The 27,357-nt window shown below is 42.4% G+C and overlaps 2 protein-coding genes across 6 annotated transcripts in view; one reads left to right on the forward strand and one right to left on the reverse strand.

Moving 5' to 3' along the window:
• Positions 1-1,704: 1,704 nt before the first annotated feature.
• LOC106586200 (polypeptide N-acetylgalactosaminyltransferase 3) lies at positions 1,705-21,409 on the forward strand. Of its 2 annotated transcripts, XM_014173206.2 has the most exons (12): positions 1,705-2,079; positions 2,834-3,106; positions 3,461-4,036; positions 4,840-5,012; positions 7,153-7,302; positions 7,753-7,987; positions 8,133-8,250; positions 8,447-8,647; positions 19,697-19,828; positions 20,056-20,157; positions 20,270-20,422; positions 20,636-21,409. In XM_014173206.2, the coding sequence occupies exons 3-12, from the start codon at positions 3,537-3,539 to the stop codon at positions 20,747-20,749; spliced, it is 1,878 nt and encodes a 625-aa protein (XP_014028681.1). In that variant the 5' UTR covers positions 1,705-2,079; positions 2,834-3,106; positions 3,461-3,536; the 3' UTR covers positions 20,750-21,409. The 2 variants fall into 2 exon arrangements, with proteins under 2 accessions (XP_014028681.1, XP_014028680.1); XM_014173205.2 differs by lacking the exon at positions 1,705-2,079 and having other exon boundaries at positions 2,123-3,106.
• A 1,671-nt stretch (positions 21,410-23,080) lies between these two features.
• Positions 23,081-27,357, reverse strand: part of LOC106586199 (cysteine/serine-rich nuclear protein 3) — a 31,491-nt gene continuing 27,214 nt past the window's right edge. For all 4 annotated transcript variants that reach the window (XM_014173204.2, XM_014173200.2, XM_014173201.2 and 1 more), the window contains 2 exons: positions 26,530-26,826; positions 23,081-26,224 (listed from right to left, as the gene is read on the reverse strand). In XM_014173204.2, the coding sequence (XP_014028679.2) occupies positions 25,118-26,224; positions 26,530-26,826 (1,404 nt within the window). In that variant the 3' untranslated portion in view covers positions 23,081-25,117. The remainder of the gene's footprint in view (positions 26,225-26,529; positions 26,827-27,357) is intronic.

A 27,357-nucleotide genomic window follows, 5' to 3' on the forward strand; every position in this document is an offset into this window, starting at 1 on the left:
ATTCCGCACACTGGATGCCTCTGGCCGAGGAGTAGGGTTGATCAGACACAATTGCAGTCAAGCACTCAAGCTAGATGGCTAAAGGTCCAGTGTTGGACCCTGAACATAACTGGTGTTGAGCGTTTGTAATATTCATCAATTATTCTGCGCGTGTTGAGCTTTCGTAAAATTCATCAGTTATTTTGTGCTCTGGCACATGCAGACGTGAGTGCTCTGAAATCGGAGTAAATAGCCAGAGTGAATATATGAACGCACCCATATTCTCGAGACTTGCCCAGAGGGAATTGTTGATATATTGTCAATTATTTATTCTAGATAACGTTTTCTTCAGAAACATTTGCCAAAAATGCTTTTTACATACATGTCTTTAGTATTTTACAGACAGAAAAATTGTAAAAGAATTGGATATGCAAATACGTGTATATTTAATACAATATTTCCGATTTTTTTTAATAAAAAAGGATTATATTGTTATCTACATTCAACTGGTAAAAGTGTATTGTGATTTGATTAAGGGGGGTGGTCCTCTATTAGGGTGTGGTACCTGGTCTTAAATGTATTAACTTTAAATGCATCTTAAATTGTTTTTAAATCCTTGAACTCCTTATTAAGGCATAGTCATTACACAGCAAATCAGACATGGGTTACGTCCCAAATGGCCCTGGTCAAAAGTAGTGCACTTCATTGAGAGGGTGCCATTTGGGATGGAGACATGCAGTTACTTCCAAGTTAGGAATGAATATGTGCATCCAACTCAGTGCCAGTCAGTTACATTAGACTTGATCTAGATTTGATGGTGTCATCCACTCTGTTGATAATGTGTTTTCTTGTTTGTTATACATATAAGGTTGTTATTTTTAATTAAGGGAAATACCACTCTGGGAGTGGACAGAACCCTCCCATAGGGAGGTTAAGGGTACTATATTGAATGTTGACTCCCACTGCCAAGACACACACCCAAACTCTAAGTATTGTACCAGTAGCCTAATGACCATTGAGCTTAATGACCCATAACATGTCTTTCAAATGTTTTTCTTTACAACAGTATTTGAAAAGTCACCTATGAAGTTTAAGTTATAAGAACAGCACGTACATTATGCCAATTACCAGTGTATTGAGAAATAATATTGAAAAGTTCACACGCACATACACACCGTAATGGGGAGTAGTGAACTACATGTAGTTCAATTAGTAATTGAATTAGCTTGGTGGTAGTTGAACTAAATTCAAATCGTGGTAGTGTTTTCAGTAGTTAATTCCTTTTTGCCATGTAACTAGTGGAACTACACACTACTATTTTTTGCAAAAATAGTTGAAAAAATATGGGTAGGCAAGATTTCCTTTATTTTTCGCAATCAGACCTGCCTAATTTTCACAATGTTTGTGTTAACCGGCTAAATTACGCATTATGTAAACATTTGACTCCAGAGTGACGTGTTCTTGCAATTTGTAGTCTATGACATTTCACATTTGATCATTTTTCATGAAGTAGTTTGGATGGAGTGAACTACTTTTTCAAAGTAACTTTAGTTCAGTAAACTATATATTTCTTAAGGGTAGCTTTAGTGTAGCTTAGCTTCTTCCAGTGTGAAATAATTGGTAGCTTGGTAAACTATATCTTCAGAGTAGCTTCCCCAACACTGCATACACACACACACACTAATGGAAATTATATGCAGTGACTTTATGTTTTGTAAAGAGTTGATATTAAGAATATAGAATGAGTATTCCAACGGTAACGGTTTGGTTATTACTTTTTCATATATGCCTATTTCAACTAGAAGATGTAATAGAGGCCATTCCTGTAATGGAAAAAGTCACTTCCACAACACTGAGCTTGTGCTGTAGGCTAAGTACCAAGAAGGAGAGGAGAACAGACATGGTGAATTGTGTCACTTGTTGATCCTGCTTGACAAGACTCCTAACTGGGCACCGGAGTATTCCTTCTTCGAATGGCTACCGCGTCCACGTCTTTTCTTTACCCCCTCAAGCATCGAACACTTTATGAATACCATCTGCCAGGGTGACTTGGCAAGCAGGAATATGTTGGGATATGTCTCAGAGGGTCCAAAATGTTCGGTGAGTGGCACATTTTCAGTCATTACTTTTCTTCAGGCTAGAGGATAAAAACTCAAGCTTGGACTTTGATTCTAGTGTAAACGGTAACGTTAAACGTATGAGCCTGTCGTGTAATGCTCTTTACTGAGCCATCTGATAACTTATTCTGTAGCTTACAGTATGATACTTTGTAACAGATGCGCTATACCGGCTTTGTTTGAATATTTGACAATTCTGATCAACAGTTCGCTCTCTTATTGTATTATACATAACATTCACACGCTACATAATCTAGCATAGCTCACATTAGTATACATTTATGCTCACTTATTTCTGTAGGGTAGACCTATACCGCGTCTTATGTAGGCGACCTGTTATTCTTCTAAGTAGCCTGATTGGATGCGGTGCCTATGAGAGAGGTATAGGATACGTTCCTCCGCTATTTGTAACCCAGCAACAGTCTCAATGAATGGCTGGCTGAACAAATCCTATTATTTTAAGAATTGACACCATTATTAGATCAGACCTATCCCGCAGAGTCGACTATTTCCAATATTGCCTGAGACAAAGTGACTGCAAGATAACACTTTTTAATTTGGGGCACACGGAGAGGTCTAGCTTTGTAGCTGGAGTAAATCAAAGTGGTTTTTGCAACTGACACAAATAGACGCATACTTTATGTGCCAAATGACAAATTCATAATTTGTTCTCAGAATGCCTGCTGCTTTGCAATGTTTCACTCATTTAATAATTGCATGGCTTTGGGGTTTAACAGAAAGATCCGCTCTACTTACGCGTGCCAACTGAAAAGGGTTCCACCCTCTACCTGAAAGGAGCGCACCTGGATCCAACGAGACGGAAGTACTTTGTAGAGATTGAGAAACGCTCCACAACTGTATTGACTGTATTTTTTTGGGCAACAATTTATCTGGAAATCCGCATATTTTGAAGAGGATTTTCTTTTAGCGATAAGCTTGACATAAATGAATTGACTTTTTTTCATCAAGGGTTTGGATTGCAGATCCCATCCTTATTATGTAATGTCCAGGTAAGTCTCACATTATTTTCCCGAAAAGAATGTTAAACTGCAGCGCTATGACAAGTACATTTTATAGTAGCCTGATCTATCCTGTCATTTAGGAGACTACTGTACAGTAAAACGTTTCTCCGACTCTTTTAATGGACAAAGTATTGGAGCCAAACAATCACATATCTTGTTACTTTCCTGCTTTCATGTGTGGAAGTTCATAATTCAAATAGCATGTAACAGTTCATTCTGTTCTCAGCTTGGAAGAAAAACGTATTTTTTTTTCCATGCATGTGAAACTGAGTTATATGATCTTGCTTATTGCCTCTGTTTATTTGACACGTTTGTCACATTCTTTCTAACTTACTTTTTAAGGTTACCTCCTTGCAACTGACTGTGTGTTCGGTGAAGTGCTGTCTCAAAGAAATCTACTCCACCCATCTCCAGAAGAATGAGTGGTCTCCGCAGAGTTCTCAGAAGGCGATTACACCCCTTGAAGCTGGTGATAGTGGCCTTTATTTTTGTCACATTTTTGTTCCTTATACAACGTGAGGTAGTAAGCCAAAGTCCCACACAAGAAGAGCCCTGGCTGAAGGAGATAGCTGTCAAGCGGGATGCCGTGCTGGGCATGGTGATGGGGGCCGTCAATAACTTCCGGGACGCCATGCCAAAGATGCAGATCAAAGCCCCAGTGCGTCAGCAGGAGACTGCAGGGGACTTCTCCTGTTTGTCAGGGACCTACACGGCTGCTGAGCTGAGGCCAGTCCTAGAGCGTCCACCTCAGGACCCCAATGACCCCGGAGCCTCTGGGAAGCCCTTTCACACAGACAAACTGAGCCCTGCTGAACAGAAGGAGAAGGATCGGGGAGAGGAGAAACACTGCTTTAACCTCTACGCCAGCGACCGCATCTCTCTCAGCCGTGACTTGGGCCCAGACACCAGACCACCAGAGTATGTTATTTCTCAATAATTAGCTAGCCATATTTGTGCTGTTATGGTAGCTTTCACAGTTGTTTCCATATACATGCTCTAAAATGTATTGCCGCAGTGCCGTATGCTTCAGTTCAAACCAACATGGCCATGTAAAAATGTCTAGTAAATCTTGGGGTCAGTGGCCCTGTTTATGATGGAAATTCTATCATTATAGGTTCTGTTGTAAACCATTCTAATATGAAGCGAACATCTCGAAGGAAGTTTCTCCTCATCACATAGCAGCTCCACCGTGTGGTGTTCAATAGAACCATTCCTCTGTAGAGGGATTCAGTTTCCATATATTTTTATGTCTTGTCTCAGTGGCTCAGTATGAAACCGAAGTCACATACTGAATGACCACAGAAGGAAGGAGAAAATAACATTATATAATGTGTCTCCAACGGACATGATGGTTTTAACCCAAACAAGTCTTTGATATTTTCTTTTAGTTATTGAGGAAAATTTCACTCCAACCACAGGCTGAGTTTTTCTGTCTGAAACATTGTTTCAGCATGTGTGCCCAGTAAATGTGACTGGGAGTTTTGTTTGGCTAAGTTAACAAGTCTGTCCATGTTTCTATTTTTAATGGGGTAATTTAGACAGATTCAGACTGTGTCTGATTTTGTTGGCATTTTCAAGGGAGTACCATATCCCAATGACACAACTGAAACATACATCCCTTAAGGAAGGACTTCAGATGTTTCAGCCACAGTCCTGCACTGAAAGCCCTCTCAGGGACCATAAAAGACACCACCTAATTTTTTTATGGTTTTCTTTTGCAGATGTATCGAGCAAACATTCAAGCGTTGTCCCCCCTTGCTGACCACCAGCGTGATCATTGTGTTTCACAACGAAGGCTGGAGCACTCTGCTGAGGACGGTGTACAGCGTCCTTCACACCTCCCCTGCCATCTTCCTCAAGGAGATCATCCTGGTGGACGATGCCAGCGTGGACGGTAAGGAACTAACCAGCCGGCCAGGCAGATGGCAGGACCACCGTGTTCTCACTTTAATTTTAGTCAGGCAGCCTGTTAGGCGGCCCGCTGGTGTGCCATGAAATGTGCAGGCTGGCACCCTGGCTTCTTGTGAAGGGGGTTATAGCAGGAAGCAGCACTGCTAGTGAAGGCCTTCCTAAGAGGGGCTAGCTAGTCTGTGGAGAATTGAGTCAGAGTTTGCTCTTGTAAACAGGCGTCAGGCTGAGGGAAACAAGGCCGAGGGAAAATAGGATGGTCATTCCACCTCCAAAAAGCATAAGAAAGATGATTTTGACACCACCATCTTAGATTGTTCTGAAATCGTTTCTGTAATTATAAACCGATAGGATTAGCATATATGCAACATTATTTTGTTGAAATATAATTTGATCTCTGAGAAATGAAGCTAATTGATAACACCCAAATTTGCCATTTTAATTTAATTTATAGGATCCATATATAGTACCCAACATCCGATTTGGACCAAACTTTTTTCTTACAATGAGTTAGAAATGAAGCAGGCCTCCCGAATGACACAGCGTTTAAGGCACTGCTTGCAGTGCTTGAGGCATCACTACAGCCCCGGGTTCGATCCCAGGCCGTGTCACAGCCAGCCGTGCCCGGGAGACCCATGTGGCGGCACACATTTGGCCCAGAATCGTCCGGGTTAGGGGAGGGTTTGGCTGGCCGGGATTTCCTTGTCCTATCGCGCTCTAGCGACTCCTTGTGGCGGGCCCGGCACCTGCAAGCTGACTGTGGTTGCCAGCTGGACTGTGTTTCCTCCTACACATTGGTGCGGCTGGCTTCTGGGTTAAGCGAGCAGTGTGTCAAGAAGCAGTGCAGCTTGGCAGGGTTGTGTTTCGGAGGACACATGGCTCTTGACCTTCGCCTCTACCGAGTCCGTAGGGGAGTTGCAGCGATGGGACAAAACTGTAACTACGAGTTGGATACCATGAAATTGGGGAGAAAAATGGGTAAAAGTATGCTTTATTACAATTTTTATGAAGAAACTAAAGACATTTTCAAAAGCCACCCACACCCCCACCCCCACCCCCACACCCCATGCCAATCCCAATCCCAATCATTGAAGTTGTTTGGTTTATGTCCCATCCTATATCCTGATATTGCCAGGTTCTGACCAGTAGATGGTGCTGTTCCTGCTATTAGGTCATTCTTTTTAAAGAATTATAGTACCTAACGTCAGATTTGGACCAAACCATTTTCTAAAAATGAGAAAGACATGACATGAGAAATCCAAAGAAATGCTCTATAATTATTGAACTTTAAGTGAATCCTGTACATTTAAAATGGCAAATTTGTGTGCAATCAATTAGCTAACTTCTCAGATATCAAATTCTAGTTTAATAAAATGATGTTTCCAAAATGCTTATCTTGTCTGTTTCTGACTACAGAAACGATTTCCGAACAATCTGAGATGGTGGGTGTCATGGCTTGCTGATATGACATGGAACGACCCAGGATGTTTTGCTAAAGGAAGTAGTAAAATGTTAGTGAACCGGGAGAGATGGGTTAGTATGGGGACAACTGAGGGTTGTAAATAAGATTAGAGAGTACTGTACATGTGAGTGACGATAGCTGTGAATAGCAGTAGAAGGTGTATTCTTGGCAGTTATGGGTGGTAGGTTTGAAATAAAATAAAAATGGAGGGATTAGAAATTCTGCAAACCATTATTTTGATATAACCCCAAATCTATCTGCAATATTATACCTGTGATTCCCCGCAGGCAATGCAACCTCACTGAGTGACACTCAAAACCCTCTGTCATTTGTTGGGAATAGCCTGCTATTAGATGAAAGCCAGGCATCTCACTCACTCTTTCATTCACTCCGTTGAAGTGTAAGCTTCCTCACTGGGGGGCCAAGTTGAGGTAGAGGCCTACTCCCCCGGAAACAGTCACTGCACTGAGGTAGGAATTTTAGCAGAAGATGAAATGACCTGATCATTTCATTGTATTTTGCTTATTGGGTTTATTCTTACATTTTAAAGCTTTTTTTCTGTAGGTTGCTCTAGTAAGTCCTCTCGTATTGAACCTGATTGGCACTGTCCATTTATAGATTGGCAGTTCCACAGCTAATGCAGTTGGTTCATTTCCTTTCACAGATGCATTGAAGGAGGAGCTGGATGAGTATTTGAAGCGGCTGCACATTGTGCGCGTGGTACGTCAGCGGGAGAGAAAGGGCCTGATCACTGCTCGGCTGCTGGGAGCCTCTGTGGCCACTGGAGACATCCTCACCTTCCTTGACGCTCACTGTTAGTCCACACACGCACGGACACACCACAGCACGGACACAGCACTGACGTCAAACAGCTGAGTCATCAGGCTGGAACAACCAGAACAGCTCAGCCTTTTAGACATTTGTTAATCCACCTACACACTAAGACTCAGAATACTAGCAAAATTCACATGCTGTTTAGGGCATGGCAGTAATGCCACAACATATTATGGTTATTGGAATGTAACATATCTTCTATTTTTGTGGTGGCTGCTTCCAGGTGGCCTGGTAAAATATCAAATGAGTGTTACATTTATTTGTTCAGCTCACAGGTGATTTAATTTGTGGTATTTTAGGTATATTCTCAAAGTGATTGCTTTTATAGCACAGGCTTCTATGTTCTTTGTCGATAAAGTGTTTCACATTTAAAATGCAATGCTATTTAGTGGTTGTATTGTTCGGCTGATGGTGAATGCGTATCCAACAGGTGAATGCTTCAATGGCTGGCTGGAGCCTCTACTGGCCAGGATAGCAGAGAATTACACTGCGGTAGTGAGTCCTGACATTACAACCATTGACCTCAACACCTTTGAGTTTATGAAGCCCTCGCCATACGGACAGAACCACAACCGTGGTAACTTTGACTGGGGCCTGTCCTTTGGCTGGGAGAGTCTACCGGACCACGAAAAACAACGGAGAAAGGATGAGACTTATCCTATCAAGTGAGAAGAACTATGTGAATGCCTACTTTCAGGCATGCCAAACACGTGTATTCCTTGATAGGTGGTTGTGAATTGTCTATTCCTCAGCTGAGTGTAAAAAAAAAGATCTGGACCCTCTATTCAGTGGATTTCTTTTACTTCACAGGACACCAACTTTTGCTGGGGGACTCTTCTCTATCTCCAAGGACTACTTCTATCTTATCGGAAGCTATGATGAACAAATGGAAATCTGGGGAGGGGAGAATATCGAAATGTCTTTCAGAGTAAGAGAAGGATCACTTGCCTTTCTACATAGATAGATAGACAACAGCATGTATTAGGGTGTCATCAGTGCTATTGTAAGTGGTTCATCCTGTCTTTATATTATGCAGCAGTACCGGTTACAGTATAGTCATCATGCCAAGTATTTCTAACAGTGCTGGGTGTGTTACCTCTGTCTGTCTGCCTGCCTGTCTGTAGGTGTGGCAGTGTGGGGGTCAGCTAGAAATAATCCCTTGCTCCATCGTGGGTCATGTGTTCCGCACCAAGAGTCCGCACACCTTCCCCAAGGGCACCCAGGTGATCGCACGCAACCAGGTGCGGCTGGCCGAGGTCTGGATGGACGACTACAAGGAAATCTTCTACCGACGCAACCAACAAGCTGCACAGCTGGCCAAAGACGTATGTGGTATTTCTGAGTGACATTGTTATATTTTTGTACATTTAAACCCAGATAGGCAGGCTGATAACCCCAGAAACAGGACAGGTGTTCTAAAACCGTGAATCCATCCCCTACAGCAGGGATGGGTAACTCGCGTCCGGTCCCCCTTTTGAAGGCCCTCGTGTGTGTGTGTGTGTGTGTGTGTGTGTGTGTGTGTGTGTGTGTGTGTGTGTGTGTGTGTGTGTGTGTGTGTGTGTGTGTGTGTGTGTGTGTGTGTGTGTGTGTGTGTGTGTGTGTGTGTGTGTGTGTGTGTGTGTGTGTAAATATATTTATTTACAGTATATCAAACATTAAGAATTAATATTGAGTTGCACCACCCCTGCTGTAGGGGTTGAGGTCAGGGCTCTGTGCAGGCCAGTCAACTTCTTCCACACTGATCTCGACAAACCATTTCTGTATGGACCTCGCTTGGTGCACAGGGGCATTGTCATGCTGAAACAGGAAAGGGCCTTCCCCAAACTGTTGCCACAAAGTTGGAAGCACAGAATTGTCTAGAATGTCATTGTAGGCTGTACTGTTAAGGGGCCTAGCCCGAACCATGAAAAACAGCCCCAGACTATTATTCCTCCGCCACCAAACTTTACAGTTGGCGCTAAGCATTCGGGCAGATAGCTTTCTCCTGGCATCCGCCAAATCCAGATTAGTCCGTCTGACTGCCAGATGGTGAAGCGTGATTCATCACTCCAGAGAACGAGAGCTTTACACCACTCAAGCCGATGTTTGACATTACGCATGGTGATCTTAGGCTTCGGCTGCTCGGCCATGGAAACCCATTTCATGAAGCTACCGATGAACAGTTGCTGATGTTGCTTCCAGAGGCAGTTTGGAACTCGGTAGTGAGTGTTGCAACTGAGGACAAAAGATTTATATGCGCTTCGCACTTGGCGGTCCCATTCTGTGAACTTGTGTGGCTTACCACTTCGCCGCTGAGCCGTTGTTGCTCCTAGACGTTTCCACTTCACAATAACAGCACTTACAGTTGAACGGGGCAACTCTAGCAGGGCAGAATTTGACAAACTGATATCTTGATATGGTGGCATCCTATGATTGTGACACGTTGAAAGTCACTGCCAGTGTTTGTCTATGGAGATTGCATGGCTTGGTGCTTGATTTTATACACCTGTCAGCAACGGGTGTGGCTGAAATAGTCAAATCCACTCATTTGAAGGGGTGTCCACATACTTTTATACATATAGTGTGTGATATATATATATGTATGTATGTATGTATGTATGTATGTATGTATGTATGTATGTATGTATGTATGTATGTATGTATGTGTATGTATAAATATATAAATGACTGAACAACTTACGAGAGTTAGAATAGTTAGAATAGTAGAATACACAAGATGCAATTTTGAAATTTGGTTGTGCAACAGCAGTTTTTATCTTGTTATATCAGTCTCTGATAGTCTGTCAATTAGTCCATGTCAGCAAACATTTTGTAGATTGGAAGGTTAGTTTAGCGGACAGCTATCTAAACTTGTTACTTGTTTTCATGGTCGAATTACCGGCCAGGTGGCCCCCATTGATTTTGTTAGTCAGTCTCACTCAGATATCATGTTAAACACTGCTAACATTTCTCTCCACCCTATGGGAAAATGTATAGAATTGCAGCAAACTTGCTTTAAAACGGCAACATTTTCTCTACACTCCATGGCAAAATACGTAGAATTGCACGAAATCATTTACATTTTTATCTCAGTTTAGATTTTTGTTGTGGGCCCCACCGCCATCAAAGTTGCCCACACCTGCCCAACACCCAACAGTAATGTTTTAACAGTAGCCGTTTGTTCTGCACATACTAATGTTCTCATTCTGACTGCAGACTAGTTATTAACATTATTATAAGCCTTCCTCCCCTCGGCAGCCTCCTGTGCCACACTCTGGGCCTAGGCCGTCTGTTGGTTATGTATAGTCTGGACAAAGTCTGAACAAGGTCACATATGCAAACACATTCTCCAGAGGGGAACATCAGTTTTGATGTCCATGGTACAGTATGTACAATACTAAAATTAGCCCAGTATGAGATGTGAAATAAGAAGAATTGACTAGTATCCTTTGTGACTAAGAGAAATCCATTTGAGGAAAACCTTCTGTGCTCAAGGCTATTAGTAGTTTATAGTTGTTCAAATCAAATCAAATGTATTTATATAGCCCTTCTTACATCAGCTGATATCTCAAAGTGCTGTACAGAAACCCAGCCTAAAACCCCAAACAGCAAGCAATGCAGGTGTAGAAGCACGGTGGCTAGGAAAAACTCCCTAGAAAGGCCAAAACCTAGGAAGAAACCTAGAGAGGAACCAGGCTATGAGGGGTGGCCAGTCCTCTTCTGGCTGTGCCGGGTGGAGATTATAACAGAACATGGCCAAGATGTTCAAATGTTCATAAATGACCAGCATGGTCAAATAATAATAATCACAGTAGTTGTCGAGGGTGCAACAAGCCAGCACCTCAAGAGTAAATGTCAGTTGGCTTTTCATAGCCGATCATTGAGAGTATCTCTACCGCTCCTGCTGTCTCTAGAGAGTTGAAAACAGCAGGTCTGGGACAGGTAGCACGTCCGGTGAACAGGTCAGGGTTCCATAGCCCGCAGGCAGAACAGTTGAAACTGGAGCAGCAGCATGGCCAGGTGGACTGGGGACAGCAAGGAGTCATCATGCCAGGTAGTCCTGAGGCATGGTCCTAGGGCTCAGGTCCTCCGAGAGAGAGAAAGAAAGAAGGAGAGAAAGAGAGAATTAGAGAGAGCATACTTAAATTCACACAGGACACCGGATAAGACAGGAGAAATACTCCAGATATAACCGACTGACCCTAGCCCCCTGACACATAAACTACTGCAGCATAAATACTGGAGGCTGAGACAGGAGGGGTCAGGAGACACTGTGGATATAACCCCACCCACTTTGCCAAAGCACAGCCCACACACCACTAGAGGGATATCTTCAAACACCAACTTACCATCCTGATACAAGGCCGAGTATAGCCCACAAAGATCTCCGCCACAGCACAACCCAAGGGGGGGCGCCAACCAAGACAGGAAGACCACGTCAATGACTCAACCCACACAAGCGACACACCCCTCCTAGGGACGGCATGGAAGAACACCAATAAGCCAGTGACTCAGCCCCTGTAATAGGGTTAGAGGCAGAGAATCCCAGTGGAGAGAGGGGAACTGGCCAAGCAGAGACAGCAAGGGCGGTTTGTTGCTCCAGAGCCTTTCCGTTCACCTTCACACTCCTGGGCCAGACTACACTCAATCATAGGACCTACTGAAGAGATGAGTCTTCAGTAAAGACTTAAAGGCATCTCTCACATGGGTAGGCAGACCATTCCATAAAAATTTAGCTTTATAGGAAAAAGCCCTGCCTCCAGCTGTTTGCTTAGAAATTCTAGGGACAATTAGGAGGCCTGCGTCTTGTGACCGTAGCGTACGTGTAGGTATGTAGCCCATGTAATGCTCTGTAGTTTAGCAGTAAAACCTTGAAATCAGCCCTTGCCTTAACAGGAAGCCAGTGTAGGGAGGCTAGCACTGGAGTATTATGATCAAATTTTTGGGTTCTAGTCAGGATTCTAGCAGCCGCATTTAGCACTAACTGAAGTTTATTTAGTGCTTTATCCGGGTAGCCGGAAAGTAGAGCTTTGCAGTAGTCCAAACTAGAAGTAACAAAAGCATGGATTAATTTTTCTGCATCATTTTTGGACAGAAAGTTTCTGATTTTTGCAATGTTATGTAAATGAAAAAAAGCTGTCCTTGAAACAGTCTTGATATGTTCTTCAAAAGAGAGATCAGGGTCCAGAGTAACGCCGAGGTCCTTCACAGTTTTATTTGAGACGACTGTACAATGGAGCAGTCTTTGGCTATGCCGGATTAAGTGATATGACATGCTATTCTATAAAATCCTTTCTCTGTAATTAATATTACCTGATTGAGCTAATCATGTAAATGTAATTAACTAGAAAGTCGGGGGACCACGAAAGAGTGTTTATAGAGCTGTTATCATCCGAATAAACTCTGAAAGACCTAGTAATATTTTACATCAATAGCAGTCAATATTTATCGTTACCTTATTTCAGTCTCATCTGAAAGTTGTAAATTCTTGGTTATCTTCACGAACCCTGGCTAACAAGTTGAATCATCAATACAAAATTGGGTTTCATTATTTATTTACTAAATACCTAACTAATCACACAGAATTACATATACACAGAATGCAAATTATGTCATACAGAAAACATCCCTTGTGGACGGAACCTGTATGATGGCTTGTTACACAAAGAGAGGGGGTTGGGCTTGAATGAAAGAGCGGGAGACTGAGGAACAAAGGGAGAAGCTAAGCTTTCATAAATACAGTATCTTATGCATTCTAAATTACCGCCCATTTGGAAAAGGAAAATGCAATAAATATTTACTCTGAGCTGCGCTTCGGTACGTTGGTCATAGATGCTGGCCGTGTTGGCCAACAGAGATCTTCCTGTCCTCGGAAGAATGTCTCTGGTGGAAAATTGGATACGTTGTAGTATCTTCGTTGTGTGTTAGACTGGATATGTCGTCCGTCCTTTCCTAGCCCACGTTTACAGCTGCTGTTGCTAACTCAACGGCTAGGAGGTCTCACTTCTTTAGTGAATAAGAGTTCAAAGTTCATACCATTCACAACCAAAGCTCACGCTGAGGTTGGCTTAGTTCTGTAGTTGACGTGTTAGTCCTTTAACGTATGGACCGTCGTCCTATCGTCCTCGGAACAGGAGGTTACATTTTTGTCAAGGGCTTATATAGTGGAGGGAGAGAAGGGTGTGTTTCATAGTTTATAACCCATGTCTCTTCACAGGGGCGGGCCACTGATTGAGCAGGGCTCTAAACTTATGAAAACCCAATTCTCTCATTTGGAAGCTAAAATTACATTTAATCTTATCACAAATAGTTTCATATTCAAACATTTAATTTGCACAACAATTCCATGTGAATCTGATAACTAGAATGTGTAGACTTTCCCAGATACAGTTTGTGTCGTCCTGTCATCAGTCATAATGTCTCAGATGACCACCGAACAGACATCATATACATTAAGGACCAATGCATATTTTCAACTGGTTCTATTACCGAAATATGGTTCCTTTCCCCCCACTTGTTTGATGTTCCCAGACTCTCTATGTTTAACAAAGGCTATTCAGGAGTCCTTCAGTAGAGTCAGAGAGAGAGGGAAGGGAGAAAGGTATATATGGGGGGGTCATAAACCTTACCCACAGGCCAACGTCATGACAACAACCATCAAAATGAATTGTCAGATTCAACAGAAGATCTCTTTGTTTCTTGGGACCTAGAACAAGCAAGTTGTTAACAGGCAGGAAGTCTCTAATAGCTTCATGGAGCACAGCTACAGCAGTTATCAGCACACACTGCTGTTTACATCATCTGCGTCATTGTCTCTCTCAAGTGCTCTCGTTACTGAAGGCCTGTCTGGAGAAGCTTTCTCAGTTCCTTGAAATACTCTGCGTTTGTACTGTGGGTGAATCAATAACTGAGTAATGTCTGCTCTGCACTCTTTTGAAACGTTGAACGCTGGGTTGATTCCATTAATGAATTTAAATGAAGCAAAGAGAAGGAAAAAGGCAGACATTTCTGGACTAGAGGGTTCATCATTTGCAGTGGTATTTCAGCTAAGTTGTCTTATGTACAGATTTAGGATCTTAATTTGAACCAGTTTGCTACATCAGGAAAATAATTCTACAGCAACAGGAAATGTGAATGATGTGGATTATACTTCATAGACATTTTTGAAGGGGTTGATACATTTTTCGGGAGGGAAAATCAAGTCTGAAATTTCAAAGTGGAAATTACGAAGTTCAGAAGCCTTTTTAATCTTCAAATACAACGGGATGATCAAATTAAGATTCTACATCTGTATGTGTACAAAATATTTTTGGTGCGTGCCAATTACTTGAAACGGGATTGGGTAGACTGAAACTCTGCCATACATGGTGCTGTCTTTCGAGCCGTCACCCATCAAATCAATCAATCTATCAATCAAACTTTATTTGTCACATGCGCCGAATACAAGTGTAGACCTTAACGTGAAATGCTTACATACAAGCACTTAACCAACAGTGCAGTTCAAGAAGAGTTAAGAAAATATTTACCAAATAAACTAAAGTAAAGATTTTTTAAATAATAATAATAATAATAATAAATAAAAACATAAAAATTAAATATAGAAAAAATACATTAAAAAAGTAACACAATTACAATAATGATGCTATTTACAGGAGGTACCGGTACCGAGTCAGTGTGCAGGGGTACAGGTTATTTGAGGTAATTTTTACATGTACAGTTGAAGTCGGAAGTTTACATACATTTAGGTTGGAGTCATTAAAACTCGTTTTTCAACCACTCCACAAATTTCTTGTTAACAAACTATAGTTTTGGCAAGTCAGTTAGGACATCTACTGTGTGCATGACACAAGTAATTTTTCCAGCAGTTGTTTACAGACAGATTATTTGACTTATAATTCATTGTATCACAATTACAGTGGGTCAGTAAGTTTATATACACTAAGTTGACTGTGCCTTTAAACAGCTTGGAAAATTCCAGAAAATGATGTCATGGCTTTAGAAGCTTCTGATAGGCTAATTGACATCATTTGAGTCAATTGGAGGTGCACCTGTGGATGTATTTCAAGGCCTACCTTCAAATTCAGTGCCTCTTTGCTTGACATCATGGGAAAATCAAAATAAATCAGCCAAGACCACAGAAATAAAATTGTAGACCTCCACAAGTCTGGTTCATCCTTGGGAGTCATTTCTAAATGCCTGAAGGTGCCACGTTCATCTGTACAAACAATAGTATGCAAGTTTAAACTCCATGGGACCACGCAGCCATCATACCGCTCAGGAAGGAGACGTGTTCTGTCTCCTAGAGATGAACGTACTTTGGTGCAAAAAGTGCAAATCAATCCCAAAACAACAGCAAAGGACCTTGTGAAGATGCTGGAGTAAACAGGTACAAAAGTATCTATATCCACAGTATATCGTCATAACCTGAAAGGCCGCTCAGCGAGGAAGAAGCCACTGCTCCAAAACCGCCATAAAAAAGCCAGACTACGGTTTGCAACTGCACATGGGGACAAAGATTGTACTTTTTGGAGAAATGTCCTCTGGTCCGATGAAACAAAAATAGAACTGTTTGGCCATAATGACCATTGTTATGTTTGGAGGAAAGAGGGGGAGGCTTGCATGCCGAAGAACACCATCCCAACCGTGAAGTACGGGAGTGGCAGCATCATGTTGTGGGGGTGCTTTGCTGCAGGAGGGACTGGTGCACTTCACAAAATAGATGGCATCATGAGGAGAGGAAAATGATGTTGATATTTTGAAGCAACATCTCAAGACATCAGTCAGGAAGTTAAAGCTTGGTCGCAAATGGGTCTTCCAAATTGACAATGACCCACTTCCAAAGTTGTGGCTTAAGGACAGCAATGTCAAGTTATTGGAGTGGCCATCACGAAGCCCTGACCTCAATCCTATTGAAAATCTGTTGGCAGAACTGAATAGGCGTGTGCGAGCAAGGAGGCCTACAAAGCTGACTCAGTTACACCAGCTCTGTCAGGAGGAATGGGCCAAAATTCACCCAACGTATAGTGGGAAGCTTGTGGAAAGCTACCTGAAACGTTTGACCCAAGTTAAACAATTTAAATAGGCAACGCTATGAAATACTAATTGAGTGTTTGTAAACTTCTGACCCACTGGGAATGTGATGAAAGAAATAAAATCTCAAATAAATCATTCTCTCAACTATTATTCTGACATTCCATATTCTTAAAATAAAGTGCTGATCCTAACTGACCTAAGACAGGGAATTCTTACTAGGATTAAATGTCAGGAATTGTGAAAAACTGAGTTTAAATGTATTTGGCTAAGGTGTATGTAAACCTCTGACTTCAACTGTAGGTAGGGGTGAAGTGACTATGCATAGATAATAAAAAGCGAGCAGCAGTGTACAAACAAATGGATGGGGGGGGTCAATGTAATAGTCAGGGTGGACATTTGATTAATTATTCAGCAGTCTTATGGCTTGGGGGTAGAAGCTGTTAAGGAGCCTTTTGGTCCTTGACTTGGCGCTCCGGTACCGGTGAGTGGAGTCTGACAATTTTGTGGCTTTCCTCTGACACCGCCTATTATATAGGTCCTGGATGGCAGGAAGCTTGGCCCCAGTGATGTATTGGGCCATACGCACTACCCTCTGTAGTGCCTTGCGGTCTAATGCCGAGCAGTTGCCATACCAGGCGGTGATGCAACCGGTCAGGATGCTCTTGATTGTGCAGCTGTAGAACCTTTTGAGGATCTGGGGACCCATGACAAATATTTTCAGTCTCCTGACGGGGGGAAAGGTTTTGTCGTGCCTTCTTCACGACTGTCTTGGTGTGTTTGGACCATGATAGTTCTTTGGTGATGTGGACACTAAGGAACTTGAAACTCTTGACCTGCTCCCCTACAGCCCCATTGATGTTAATGGGGGCCTGTTCAGACCGCCTTTTCCTGTAGTCCACGATCAGCTCCTTTGTCTTGCTCACATTGAGGGAGAGGTTGTTGTCCTGGCACCAATCTGCCAGGTCTCTGACCTCCTCCCTATAGGCTGTCCCATCGTTGTCGGTGATCAGGCCTACCACTGTTGTGTCGTCAGCAAACTTAATGATGGTGTTGGAGTCGTGTTTGGCCACACAGTCGTGGGTGAACAGGGAGTACATGAGGGGACTAAGTACACACCCCTGAGGGACCCCATTGTTGAGGATCAATGTGGCAGACGTGTTGTTACCTACCCTTACCACCTTGGGGTGGTCCATCAGGAAGTCCAGGATCCAGTTGCAGAGGGAGGTGTTTATTCCCAGGGTCCTTAGCTTAGTGAAGAACTTCGTGGGCACTATGGTGTTGAAAGCTGAGCTGTAGTCAATGAACAGCATTCTCACATGGGTGTTCCTTTTGTCCAGGTGGGAAAGGGCAGTGTGTAGTGTGATTGAGATTGCGTCATCTGTGGATCTGTTGGGGTGGTATGCGAATTGGTATGCGAATGGTGTCCGGGAGGATGCTGTTGTGAGCCATGACCAGCCTTTCAAAGCACTTCATGGCTACCGACGTGAGTGCTACAGGGAGGTAATCATTTAGGCAGGTTACCTTCCCTACCTTGGGCACAGGGACTATGGTGGTCTGCTTGAAACATGTTGGTATTGCAGACTCAGTCAGGGAGAGGTTGAAACTGTCAGTGAAGACACTTGCCAGTTGGTCTGCGCATGCTTTGAGTACACGTCCTGGTAATCCATCTGGCCCTGCGGCTTTGTGAATGTTCGCCTGTTTAAAGGTCTTGCTCACATTGGCTACTGAGAGCGTTATCACACAGTCATCCAGAACAGCTGGTGCTTTCGTGCATGCTTCAGTGTTGCTTGCCTCGAAGTGAGCATAAAAGGCATTTAGCTCGTCTGGTAGGCTCATGTCACTGGGGAGCTCGTGGCTGGGTTTTCCTTTGTAGTCCGTAATAGTTTTCAAGCCCTGCCACACCCGATGAGCGTCAGAGCCGGTGTAGTTGGATTCAATCTTAATCCTGTATTGACACTTGCTTGTTTGATTGTTCGTCTGAGGGCATAGCGGGATTTCTTATAAGCGTCCGGATTAGTGTCCCGCTCCTTGAAAGCGGCAGCTCTAGCCTTTAGCGTCGTTGATGCACTTATTGATGAAGCCGATGACTGAGGTTGTATAATCCTCAATGCCATTGGATGAATCCCGGAACATATTCCAGTCTGTGCTAGCAAAACAGTCCTGTAGTGTAGGATCCGTGTCATCTGACCAATTTCGTAATTGGCGAGTCACTGGTTCTTCCTGCTTTAGTTTTTGCTTGTAAGCAGGAATCAGGAGGATAGCATTATGGTCAGATTTTCCAAATGGAGGGCGGGGGAGAGCTTTGTTTGCATCTCTTTGTGTGGAGTGAAGGTGGTCTAGAGTTTTTTTATTTTCCTCTGGTTGCACATGTGACATGCTGATAAAAATGTAGTAAAACTGATTTAAGTTTGCCTGCATTACAGTTCCCGGCCACAAGGAGCGCCGCTTCTGGATGAGCATTTCTTGTTTGCTTATGGCCTTATAGAGTTGGTTGAGTTCGGTCCTAGTGCCAGCATCTGTCTGTGGTGGAAAGTAGAGGGCTACAAATAGTATACATAGTGTGGTCTACAGCTTATCATAAGGTACTCTAACTCAGGCGAGCAATACCCAGAGACTTCTTTAATTAATATTAGACATCGCGCACCAACTGTTATTGACAAAAAGACACATACCCCCACCACTCGTCTTACCAGACGTAGCTTCTCTGTTCTGCCAGTGCATTGAAAATCCTGCCAGCTATATATTATCTGTGTCGTTGTTCAGCCACGCCCTGGTGAAACATAAGATATTACAGTTCCTAATGTCCTGTTGGTAGGATAATCGTAATCATAGGTCATCAATTTTATTTTCCAATGATTGCATGTTAGCGAAGTAGGATGGATGGCAGTGGGAGTTTACTCTCTCACCTACGGATTCTCAGAAGGCAGCCCGATCTTCCCCCGTCTTTTCTTCATGCAAATGGTGGGGATCTGGGCCTGTTCCCGGGAGAGCAGTATATCCTTCTCGTCGGACTCGTTAAAGGAAAACGTTTCTTCCAGTTTGTGGTGAGTAATCGCAGTTCTGATGTCCAGAAGTTATTTTCGGTCATAAGAGACGGTAGCAGCAACAAATTTATACAGAATAAGTAAAAAAATAAGTTCCTAACAACACAAAAATACGAACAAATTAGCACAACTGGTTAGGAGCATGTAAGACGTCTGCCATCCTCTTCGACGCCATCTTCAACCACGGAGCTCCACCGCTAGACGGGCTGTGGGGAAGTGGTAATGGAGGCTTCCCTCCCAGTTCAAAGCCTGGGCAGTGTGAGTAATTAAGAAAGTTCCCCCCTCTTTAATGGCTGCTGCCTGGAATTATTTCCACAGAGGGCCTTCGGAGACGTCGCGCAGCGCATGGACCTCCGGGAGCGGCTGCAGTGCAAGAGCTTCTCCTGGTATTTGAAGAACGTGTATCCAGAGGTCTTCATGCCCGATCTCAACCCACTCCACTTTGGCTCGGTAAGCCCCCACGTCATTATCCCCTCTCCTTGGCTCTTTCCTGACCACAGAGAGCTACAGTATGTCTGGCCACAGTGGGTTTCCATTTAGCAGCTCCAGAGGGCTCAGAGGAGGGCTCCAGCCCAGGCCAGGGGAGTGAGCAGCTTCGCACCACTTAAGGTAGACGCAGCTGGGCTTGTTTGAACAGCTTGTGTGTTTCACTGAAATCCCTTTCCTTGTGCCTCCAGGTGAAGAATGTAGGAAAAGACTCGTGTCTGGATGCAGGGGAGAACAACGAGGGAGGGAAGCGGCTGATCTTGTATCCATGCCACGGACTCGGAGGAAACCAGGTCAGAGGGAAGGGAATAAAGTGACTGGGTTCAGTCATGAAGGAAATAAGTACTTTGTCTGTCACTTTCGAAATCAAGAGGATGACTTATCGTGCTCTTTGTGATCCCCCAGTATTTTGAGTACTCGACCCATCACGAGATCCGGCACAATATTCAGAAGGAGCTGTGTTTGCATGGGACGGAGGCAGCCGTGAAGCTGGAAGACTGCCAGTATAAAGGCCGCATCACATTTGTAGGAGCAGAACAGAAGTGGGAGTTAAGGGAGGTGAGACCAAAGACCCACATCTCTATTCTAATGGGCTCAGTCAAGATTTCTACTTGAAATCCTGGGGTTCATCCTTTTGACTGTGAAATAATACCAAATTGTTGGGGATGTTGATGCCTGGTTCTCTTTCATTATCTTCACCATAAAAGTGGATGTTAGTTATTTCCTACTGAGGATGTTGGTGACTAATCTGTGTGTCTTCTCTTTGCGTAGAACCAGTTATTCTTCATCCCAGGATGGAATCAGTGTCTGAGTGCCCGACATGAGCACCCCTCCTTGGTTGCATGTAACCCCTCAGACAGATACCAACTGTGGCTCTTTGTCTGAGGACATGACCTCATGACCACACATGGACCTCGGCACTAGTGATGACGTGTGCCTGGGCATTCTAGGACCATTAGAACAAGTAGCAATTGGCGTGCATTTTTAAATGTATTATCAAATTGAATGTGTATTTATTTTTATACGTAGAAGAACTGCTGCTGGAAAGTTGGGGATTTTGAGGAGAATATGCAACCTCGGGAAGGAAGCATTCAAACTGATACTGAAGACTGTAAAAGGAACACACTTTTTTTTATCATGATTTGGGTTAAGGGATTATTTTTCTAATGCTATTCAAGCAAAACACTGTTTGTGGATTGATGGCACTACCTGGGACTGAAATGAGTGACTTTGGATGGGTACTTAATGAAGAGAGATTTCCACTATTATCTTTTCTTTTTCCCTTTTGTTTCTGTCTTACTCCAGAGGGAAATCAAAGTTCCATTTTATTTTATTTAATTACAAAGGCTTGTTCTTTATTGCCTACACTGAATAATTTATTAATACAGTAGATATGTGAAAACCAACAACAAAATGGAATCTCAAACAATGCAATAGTGCACGTGCCTCTTGCATAAACAGAATAACTAAGATTGTATGCACCAAAGACTCGTCAAGGGTTACTTTTCTATTAAAATAAATGTTTGCATTATAGGTTTTTCAATATCTACCACTACTGCCTCTTTTTGTTATGCAAAGTAATTATATCAGGAAGGTACTAGACATGCATTCTCCCTTACCACCGCTAGAGGGTCTGATTCCCCTCTCACCCAGCTGGTTTTCCTCACAAGCCGATTGAGAACGATATCAACGCGCTGCCCATACAGTGCCTCTGGTTATCTTATGTATATACTTTATGAACAGCTCATTTTGATTAAATGTAAATTCTCCGAAGCTGCATTTCAACCAAGGCCTTGAGTTGTGTGGTACTGTTATATTTGGCATCCCAAATGCATAATAATCTGGTAATCTGGTATCTTGCATCCCAAATGCATAATAATCTGGTAATCTGGTATCTTGCATCGCAAATGCATAATAATCTGGTAATCTGGTATCTTGCATCCCAAATGCATAATAATCTGGTAATCTGGTATCTTGCATCCCAAATGCATAATAATCTGGTAATCTGGTATCTTGCATCCCAAATGCATAATAATCTGGTAATCTGGTATCTTGCATCCCAAATGCATAATAATCTGGTAATCTGGTATCTTGCATCCCAAATGCATAATAATCTGGTAATCTGGTATCTTGCATCCCAAATGCATAATAATCTGGTAATCTGGTATCTTGCATCCCAAATGCATAATAATCTGGCAATCTGGTATCTTGCATCCCAAATGCATAATAATCTGGTAATCTGGTATCTTGCATCCCAAATGCAAGATAAGTAATCTTTTCTTTTGCTTTTCCGTATTGCCTGGACGGTGCGTTCAGAGGTGTTTTAATCATAGGTATAATGTTTACCTTTCTGGGACAGGCTTAAGTAACGTAACATTTTCAAACACAATTCCACAGTCACAGAGTTGGTATTTGAAACAATCTGTTGTGTACAGTTTGACTGCATACATTTTTGGGAGGTAATTTTTCTTTATCTCTCTACAAGAATAGCTGGATTTTTCTTGGGCCCCAGCCCCCAGGTACTTTTAGCAATGTTTAAGATGTCAGGGTTTTAGGGAATAATGTAAGGTTGACACATCTTAACAAAAGGTACTATGAGATGAACAATGGATAGTTTAGTTCTTTGTAATGTCTTTTTTCTATGCTTGACAACACATTTAGAAAAATATTTTTCTTTAGAATAAAATGCATTTACATGTTTTTGTATAATGTTCATGGGGATTGCAAATGTTTTTTAATATGTAGGCTAAAATGGGATCTGTAGGAAGGGAAACATTTTAAGCTTTGTTTACAACATGGAATATATGATTGTAGTTTTGATTCAAGTCTCAGAGTTCCCAGTATTGCACAGACATCAGTGTTTTGATCCAAGGATGTGGGCTAGTTTATACAAATCTATGTTTGTGTCAGAGTGTTAACTGACAATGGAATGTTAGAATTTTGTTGAATTTAGGGATATGCCTGGTTCTGGAACCGAATGCCCTCGTGAGTGAGTCTTCTATTTGGATACTTGAGGTTTTTCATTTCTTATGTTCAACAAGAGAGGGCGCTGTGCACAAAATAATTCCTCCTTGACGCATCCCTGTCCATCATTTTTACTGGGCCTTCAGTTATTGCCGGTGTACCCTTTCTCTAAACACACGTACAGCAGATATATATATATTTTTTTACAGAAAGAGTTGTTCAAGCTAAAATCATTAAACATATGAAGAAAAGTAACACATGGTTTCATTTTATTTCTAAGTGATGTATTGTTAAAAAGCAGAAACACAACAAAAACAAAACATTTTGTCTTTATCTAACGTTAAGAAACCAAAACACATATTGAAACACTTATACCATTTTGGGCAAAAAAGATTCTGTTTCACAGAAGCAAACATGATAGTAACCAACATAATGAAATCAGGCACATGGACTGTACAATTCACAACCATCATAAAACAAGTGAAATTTAAGACCAAAACATGTTTTTATTCAATACAGACTGTTCAGTAAACCACAAATATACATTTAAATATCATTCATAATAAGGACTGAAAATCATACACACAGCAGAATGACTCAACTGGATACAATGTCACTGTATGTTGCCTTCTCTTAAATGCTTTGGCACAGATACTAAGTCATACTAATACAGTGGCACTGATTCCCTGACAGCTGGATACACTTTACTTTGCCATTGAGGTGAGGTAACATTATTACTCACCTCAGTGAGGAGTCAGGAGCAGAAACTCAAATCAAGTAGTAATCATTTACAGGATTGTATGAGCATGTTGGATGACTATTCACACTTTAGGCTTTGAATAGGACAGGGATACATGCAGGGGTTCCCACTCTTTTTATGGTGAGGGAATATTGGTATTTCATTGTAAAGGCGGTTTGGAATCACTGCTGTCCCTAACATTTCAAAACATTTAAAGCGATACATATCTGGAGCATTTAGTTCAATGGCCTTGCTTGTAAGTTATTTCAAGGTGGTCAAAGTTATTTACAGATTTTTGGCTAATTATACTTTCCTACCAATCACCCGTGCTGATCAGTCATTTTTTTACTTGGTGCTGATATGAATCATTGGTGTGATTTAACCTTTGATTGTCCAACCTCAAATGTTTTTTTTTTTATAATTGTTTTTTACAATAACTGATATCTGCATTTCATGCGCGATACTGATGTGGCTCTCAAGAGTATGACATGTAGTGATAGTTTGAACTGTCATTAAAACACTTCCATGTGTAAATTTCATTTTGCATTTCCTGTTTATATTGCACAGTTCAATAATTGCATCACACAATAATGTTTGCATCTGTACAAACAATCTCTTAGTGTATTTAGTGTCAGTTGTCATACGAGAATGGAATGTGGAGCTAAATATATCCTTGAAATAAGTTCCCTGTCCAACACAGCAATATAGTGTCCTCAGTTAAGAGTTACATATTTTTTATTGACATTTATTTGAAATGAAGCCCCATAAAATATTATTTATTGATCATATTATTATCCTGTTTCCATAGATTGGATAGTTGTATATGATCTTTGAGAAATGAATGTCAAAGTGCTGCATTAGTATATCACCTTCACAAAAGTGCAAACAGCTGTGAATCATTTTGACTTCAATGTCACCGATGAAATAATGCTCTTAGCATTATAATTCAAAATAATAAATAACTAAAAGTTGTAGTCTGTTTCAAGCTTTTCCAAACAATATAAAAGCATGGATTACAAGCGATACAACACAATAAGGTTTGTACAGTACATTAATACAGATTTTATAAACCCAAATTGAACATGGTCAATTCCTCATAAATGCCATTGAAAGACCCAAAATAACATGCATTTATAAATATCAAACCATTTATAAGTACACATACTTCAGAACCAATAAATAAACTGGGACAATTCATTTTTTGCACATTTGACACATAGACATAGAAAAGTTCCATTCACAATATATCCTTAAAACTTTACCTTTAAAATTACAAGATACATTGCGCAGGCTTACAGCTTTCAGTTTTTGTTGACTGACTCCATCTCGCAGTTTAGAATACTAGAAATCAAGGCGGTTCATTAGAAATGTTTCTCATCGTGGAACCTGTAGCTAAATAATGTCCATCTAATGTATGGTCTTGTAAATGACTTGGAAAGTTGAGTTCCCATTAAAGGCCATTCATATATTCTCTGTAAATAACACTTGGTCAGCTTTGTTCATTAAGAAAAGACAACATGAAGCCTACACAGACAGGTGAGTTAGGCCCACTAAACTGGTGCGACCTGGGGGAGATTATCTGCTAATGCAGGGATCTTTGTACTGTCTGCTAAAGAAGGCCCTTCAGACAGACCATTAACGCTAGACGCTTCCTTTGGCTGCTCTGCCACAAAACAATTCTTATTGTTCAGGTAGTTGTTGTGGAACTCCATCTGGCTGAGGCGCTCAGGCTGCTCAGGGAACGTTCCTTTAGACGGGACCATGTTGTTCTCCAGGTCAGGTGTGCAGCAGCCCATGGCAGTGGTTGCTGCTGTGCCATTGGTCAGGGTGAAGTGCTGATTGGCGTACTGTTCCTCAGCCTGGCGGGGGTAATCTGTGTACTGCTCTCCAATGTCGACGGCCATGTTAAATGGTCCTTGTGGCATGGCACCGTTAGTAGTGCTTGCTGTGTGTGGGAATGATAAGACCTCTCCATAGGGTTCACTGGGTTGGCTGGCCGTCCCGTTGGCTGAGGCAACAGCACTGGGGTTCTCCAACTGATAATAATCTGCTGGGGAGCTGAATAAATAAGAGTTTCCATTCATGTGGTCGTCAATGTGGTTGTCGTGCGGCAGAGTGGCGTCAGAGTAACACAACACGGAGGACAGGGGAGCAACCTCAGTGTCGGCGACAGGCGGCTTGCTGACTCCATTCTCAAAGTCCTCCGACTTGTCCTCCTCATCGCCATCCTCTTCCTCAGAGTCACTGTTTGCCAAGCTCTGAGTGCTGGAGTCAGACAGTCCACTGCATAAACTGCTGCTGTCCTCTTCATCCTCGTCATCTTCCTCATTCTCCTCATCATCCTCATCTTCGTCTTCATCATCCAGAGGTTCGTCCATGTCGTCAGCTGTCTGGAGGTGCATGATGGCAGACTGTTGGACTGTTGGGTCTGACAGAGAGTATTGCGTCTGGACCAGCGGGTTGCCATAGCCGTTGCTTTCGCCATGGTAACCGTTCGCAGGGGATGCCTGCTGCTGCTCGCGGCTCTTCTCCAGCTCTAGCTTCATGATGGTGTGCAAGAAGTGGGTCCGCACGCGGATGGGGTTAAACTCCACCCGGCCGGCCGCGTTGCTACAGCCCTCCTTGGTACAGCCACAGGGAAAAGACATGCGGTCCACCTGTAGATTGGACCACCTTGGGTTATATGACCATAAATTCTGCAGTTTGCATGTAATAGATGAATGAATGTAATACTTTGGCAATATCAGATAAGCTACTGTAGATGATACAGTACTTTTTCAATGATACAGTACTTTCATCTACAACGTCTAAAATATTTGATCGCTTAATCACCCTTCTATTGAAATGCATTTGCCTGAAGACTAGGGGCCGCATAGAAGGCTTAATTCCAGAGCGGATAGAGTGGCACATCTGTATCAATATGAGAGCGTGTACAGTATGGTCAGACTACCCAGGGATTTACCTGGCACTTGATTCCTGCTACGCTGCATGCACAGGTCTCTGGGTCACAGAACACTCTGCAGTCGCAGCCACAGTCCTCCCTGGACACCCGGATGGCCCGCAGCTCGTGCTTCTCCTCCACGTCAATCTTCTTCACCCCCGAGGTCCGCAGCAGAGCCCGGCGCTTCTTAGTGGTGAGGGGCTGTAGGAAGAAGTACTCGTCCACCTCGGTGTTTTCCAGATCAATGTCATCGTCAGAGATGTCCTCCGCCATGAGCGTGTTAGCCTCCTCTGACTCCACTGTACCGTTCTTAGTCAGCTGAAAACAAACGAGAAGGGATCAAATTTAGTCCAGTTTGAACCAGCTGAAAGCAATGACATGCTGCTTCTCGGAAGAGTATACAAAGTGAGAATTTGGAAACATATAACATTATATATTTATAAAAGAATACAATATGTCATAACTGTATTTATAAACGGGATGTTACGAGCACTGAATGCTGAATGGCTGACAGCCGTGGGTTATCAGACTGTATGCCAAAACATTTTTTTTTTTACTCTTGTAATTATGTTGGTAACCAGTTTATAATAGAAATAAGGCACCACGGGGGGGTTGTGGTATACGGCCAATATACCACGGCTAAGGGCTGTATCCAGCCACTTGCGTCATGCTTAAGAACAGCACTTAGCCGTGGTATATTGGCCATATATCAAACCCCCTCAGGCCTTATTGCTTAAGTATTTCTTTATTTTATTTTTATTTAATTTAACTAGGCAAGTCAGTTAAGAACAAATTCTTATTTGCAATGACGGCCTACATTGGCCAAACCCGGACGACGTTAGGCCAATT

The sequence above is a fragment of the Salmo salar genome, chromosome ssa25 (assembly GCF_905237065.1).
Source record: "Salmo salar chromosome ssa25, Ssal_v3.1, whole genome shotgun sequence".
Taxonomy (NCBI): Eukaryota; Metazoa; Chordata; class Actinopteri; order Salmoniformes; family Salmonidae; genus Salmo; species Salmo salar.

Excerpts from the sequence above, each read along its gene's own strand:
- LOC106586200 (XM_014173206.2), top strand. The coding sequence starts at position 3,537 with ATGAGTGGTCTCCGCAGAGTTCTCAGAAGGCGATTACACCCCTTGAAG. Across the intron at positions 5,013-7,152 it reads GGACGATGCCAGCGTGGACG|ATGCATTGAAGGAGGAGCTG; the intron begins GTAAGGAACTAA and ends TTCCTTTCACAG. Across the intron at positions 7,303-7,752 it reads CACCTTCCTTGACGCTCACT|GTGAATGCTTCAATGGCTGG; the intron begins GTTAGTCCACAC and ends CGTATCCAACAG.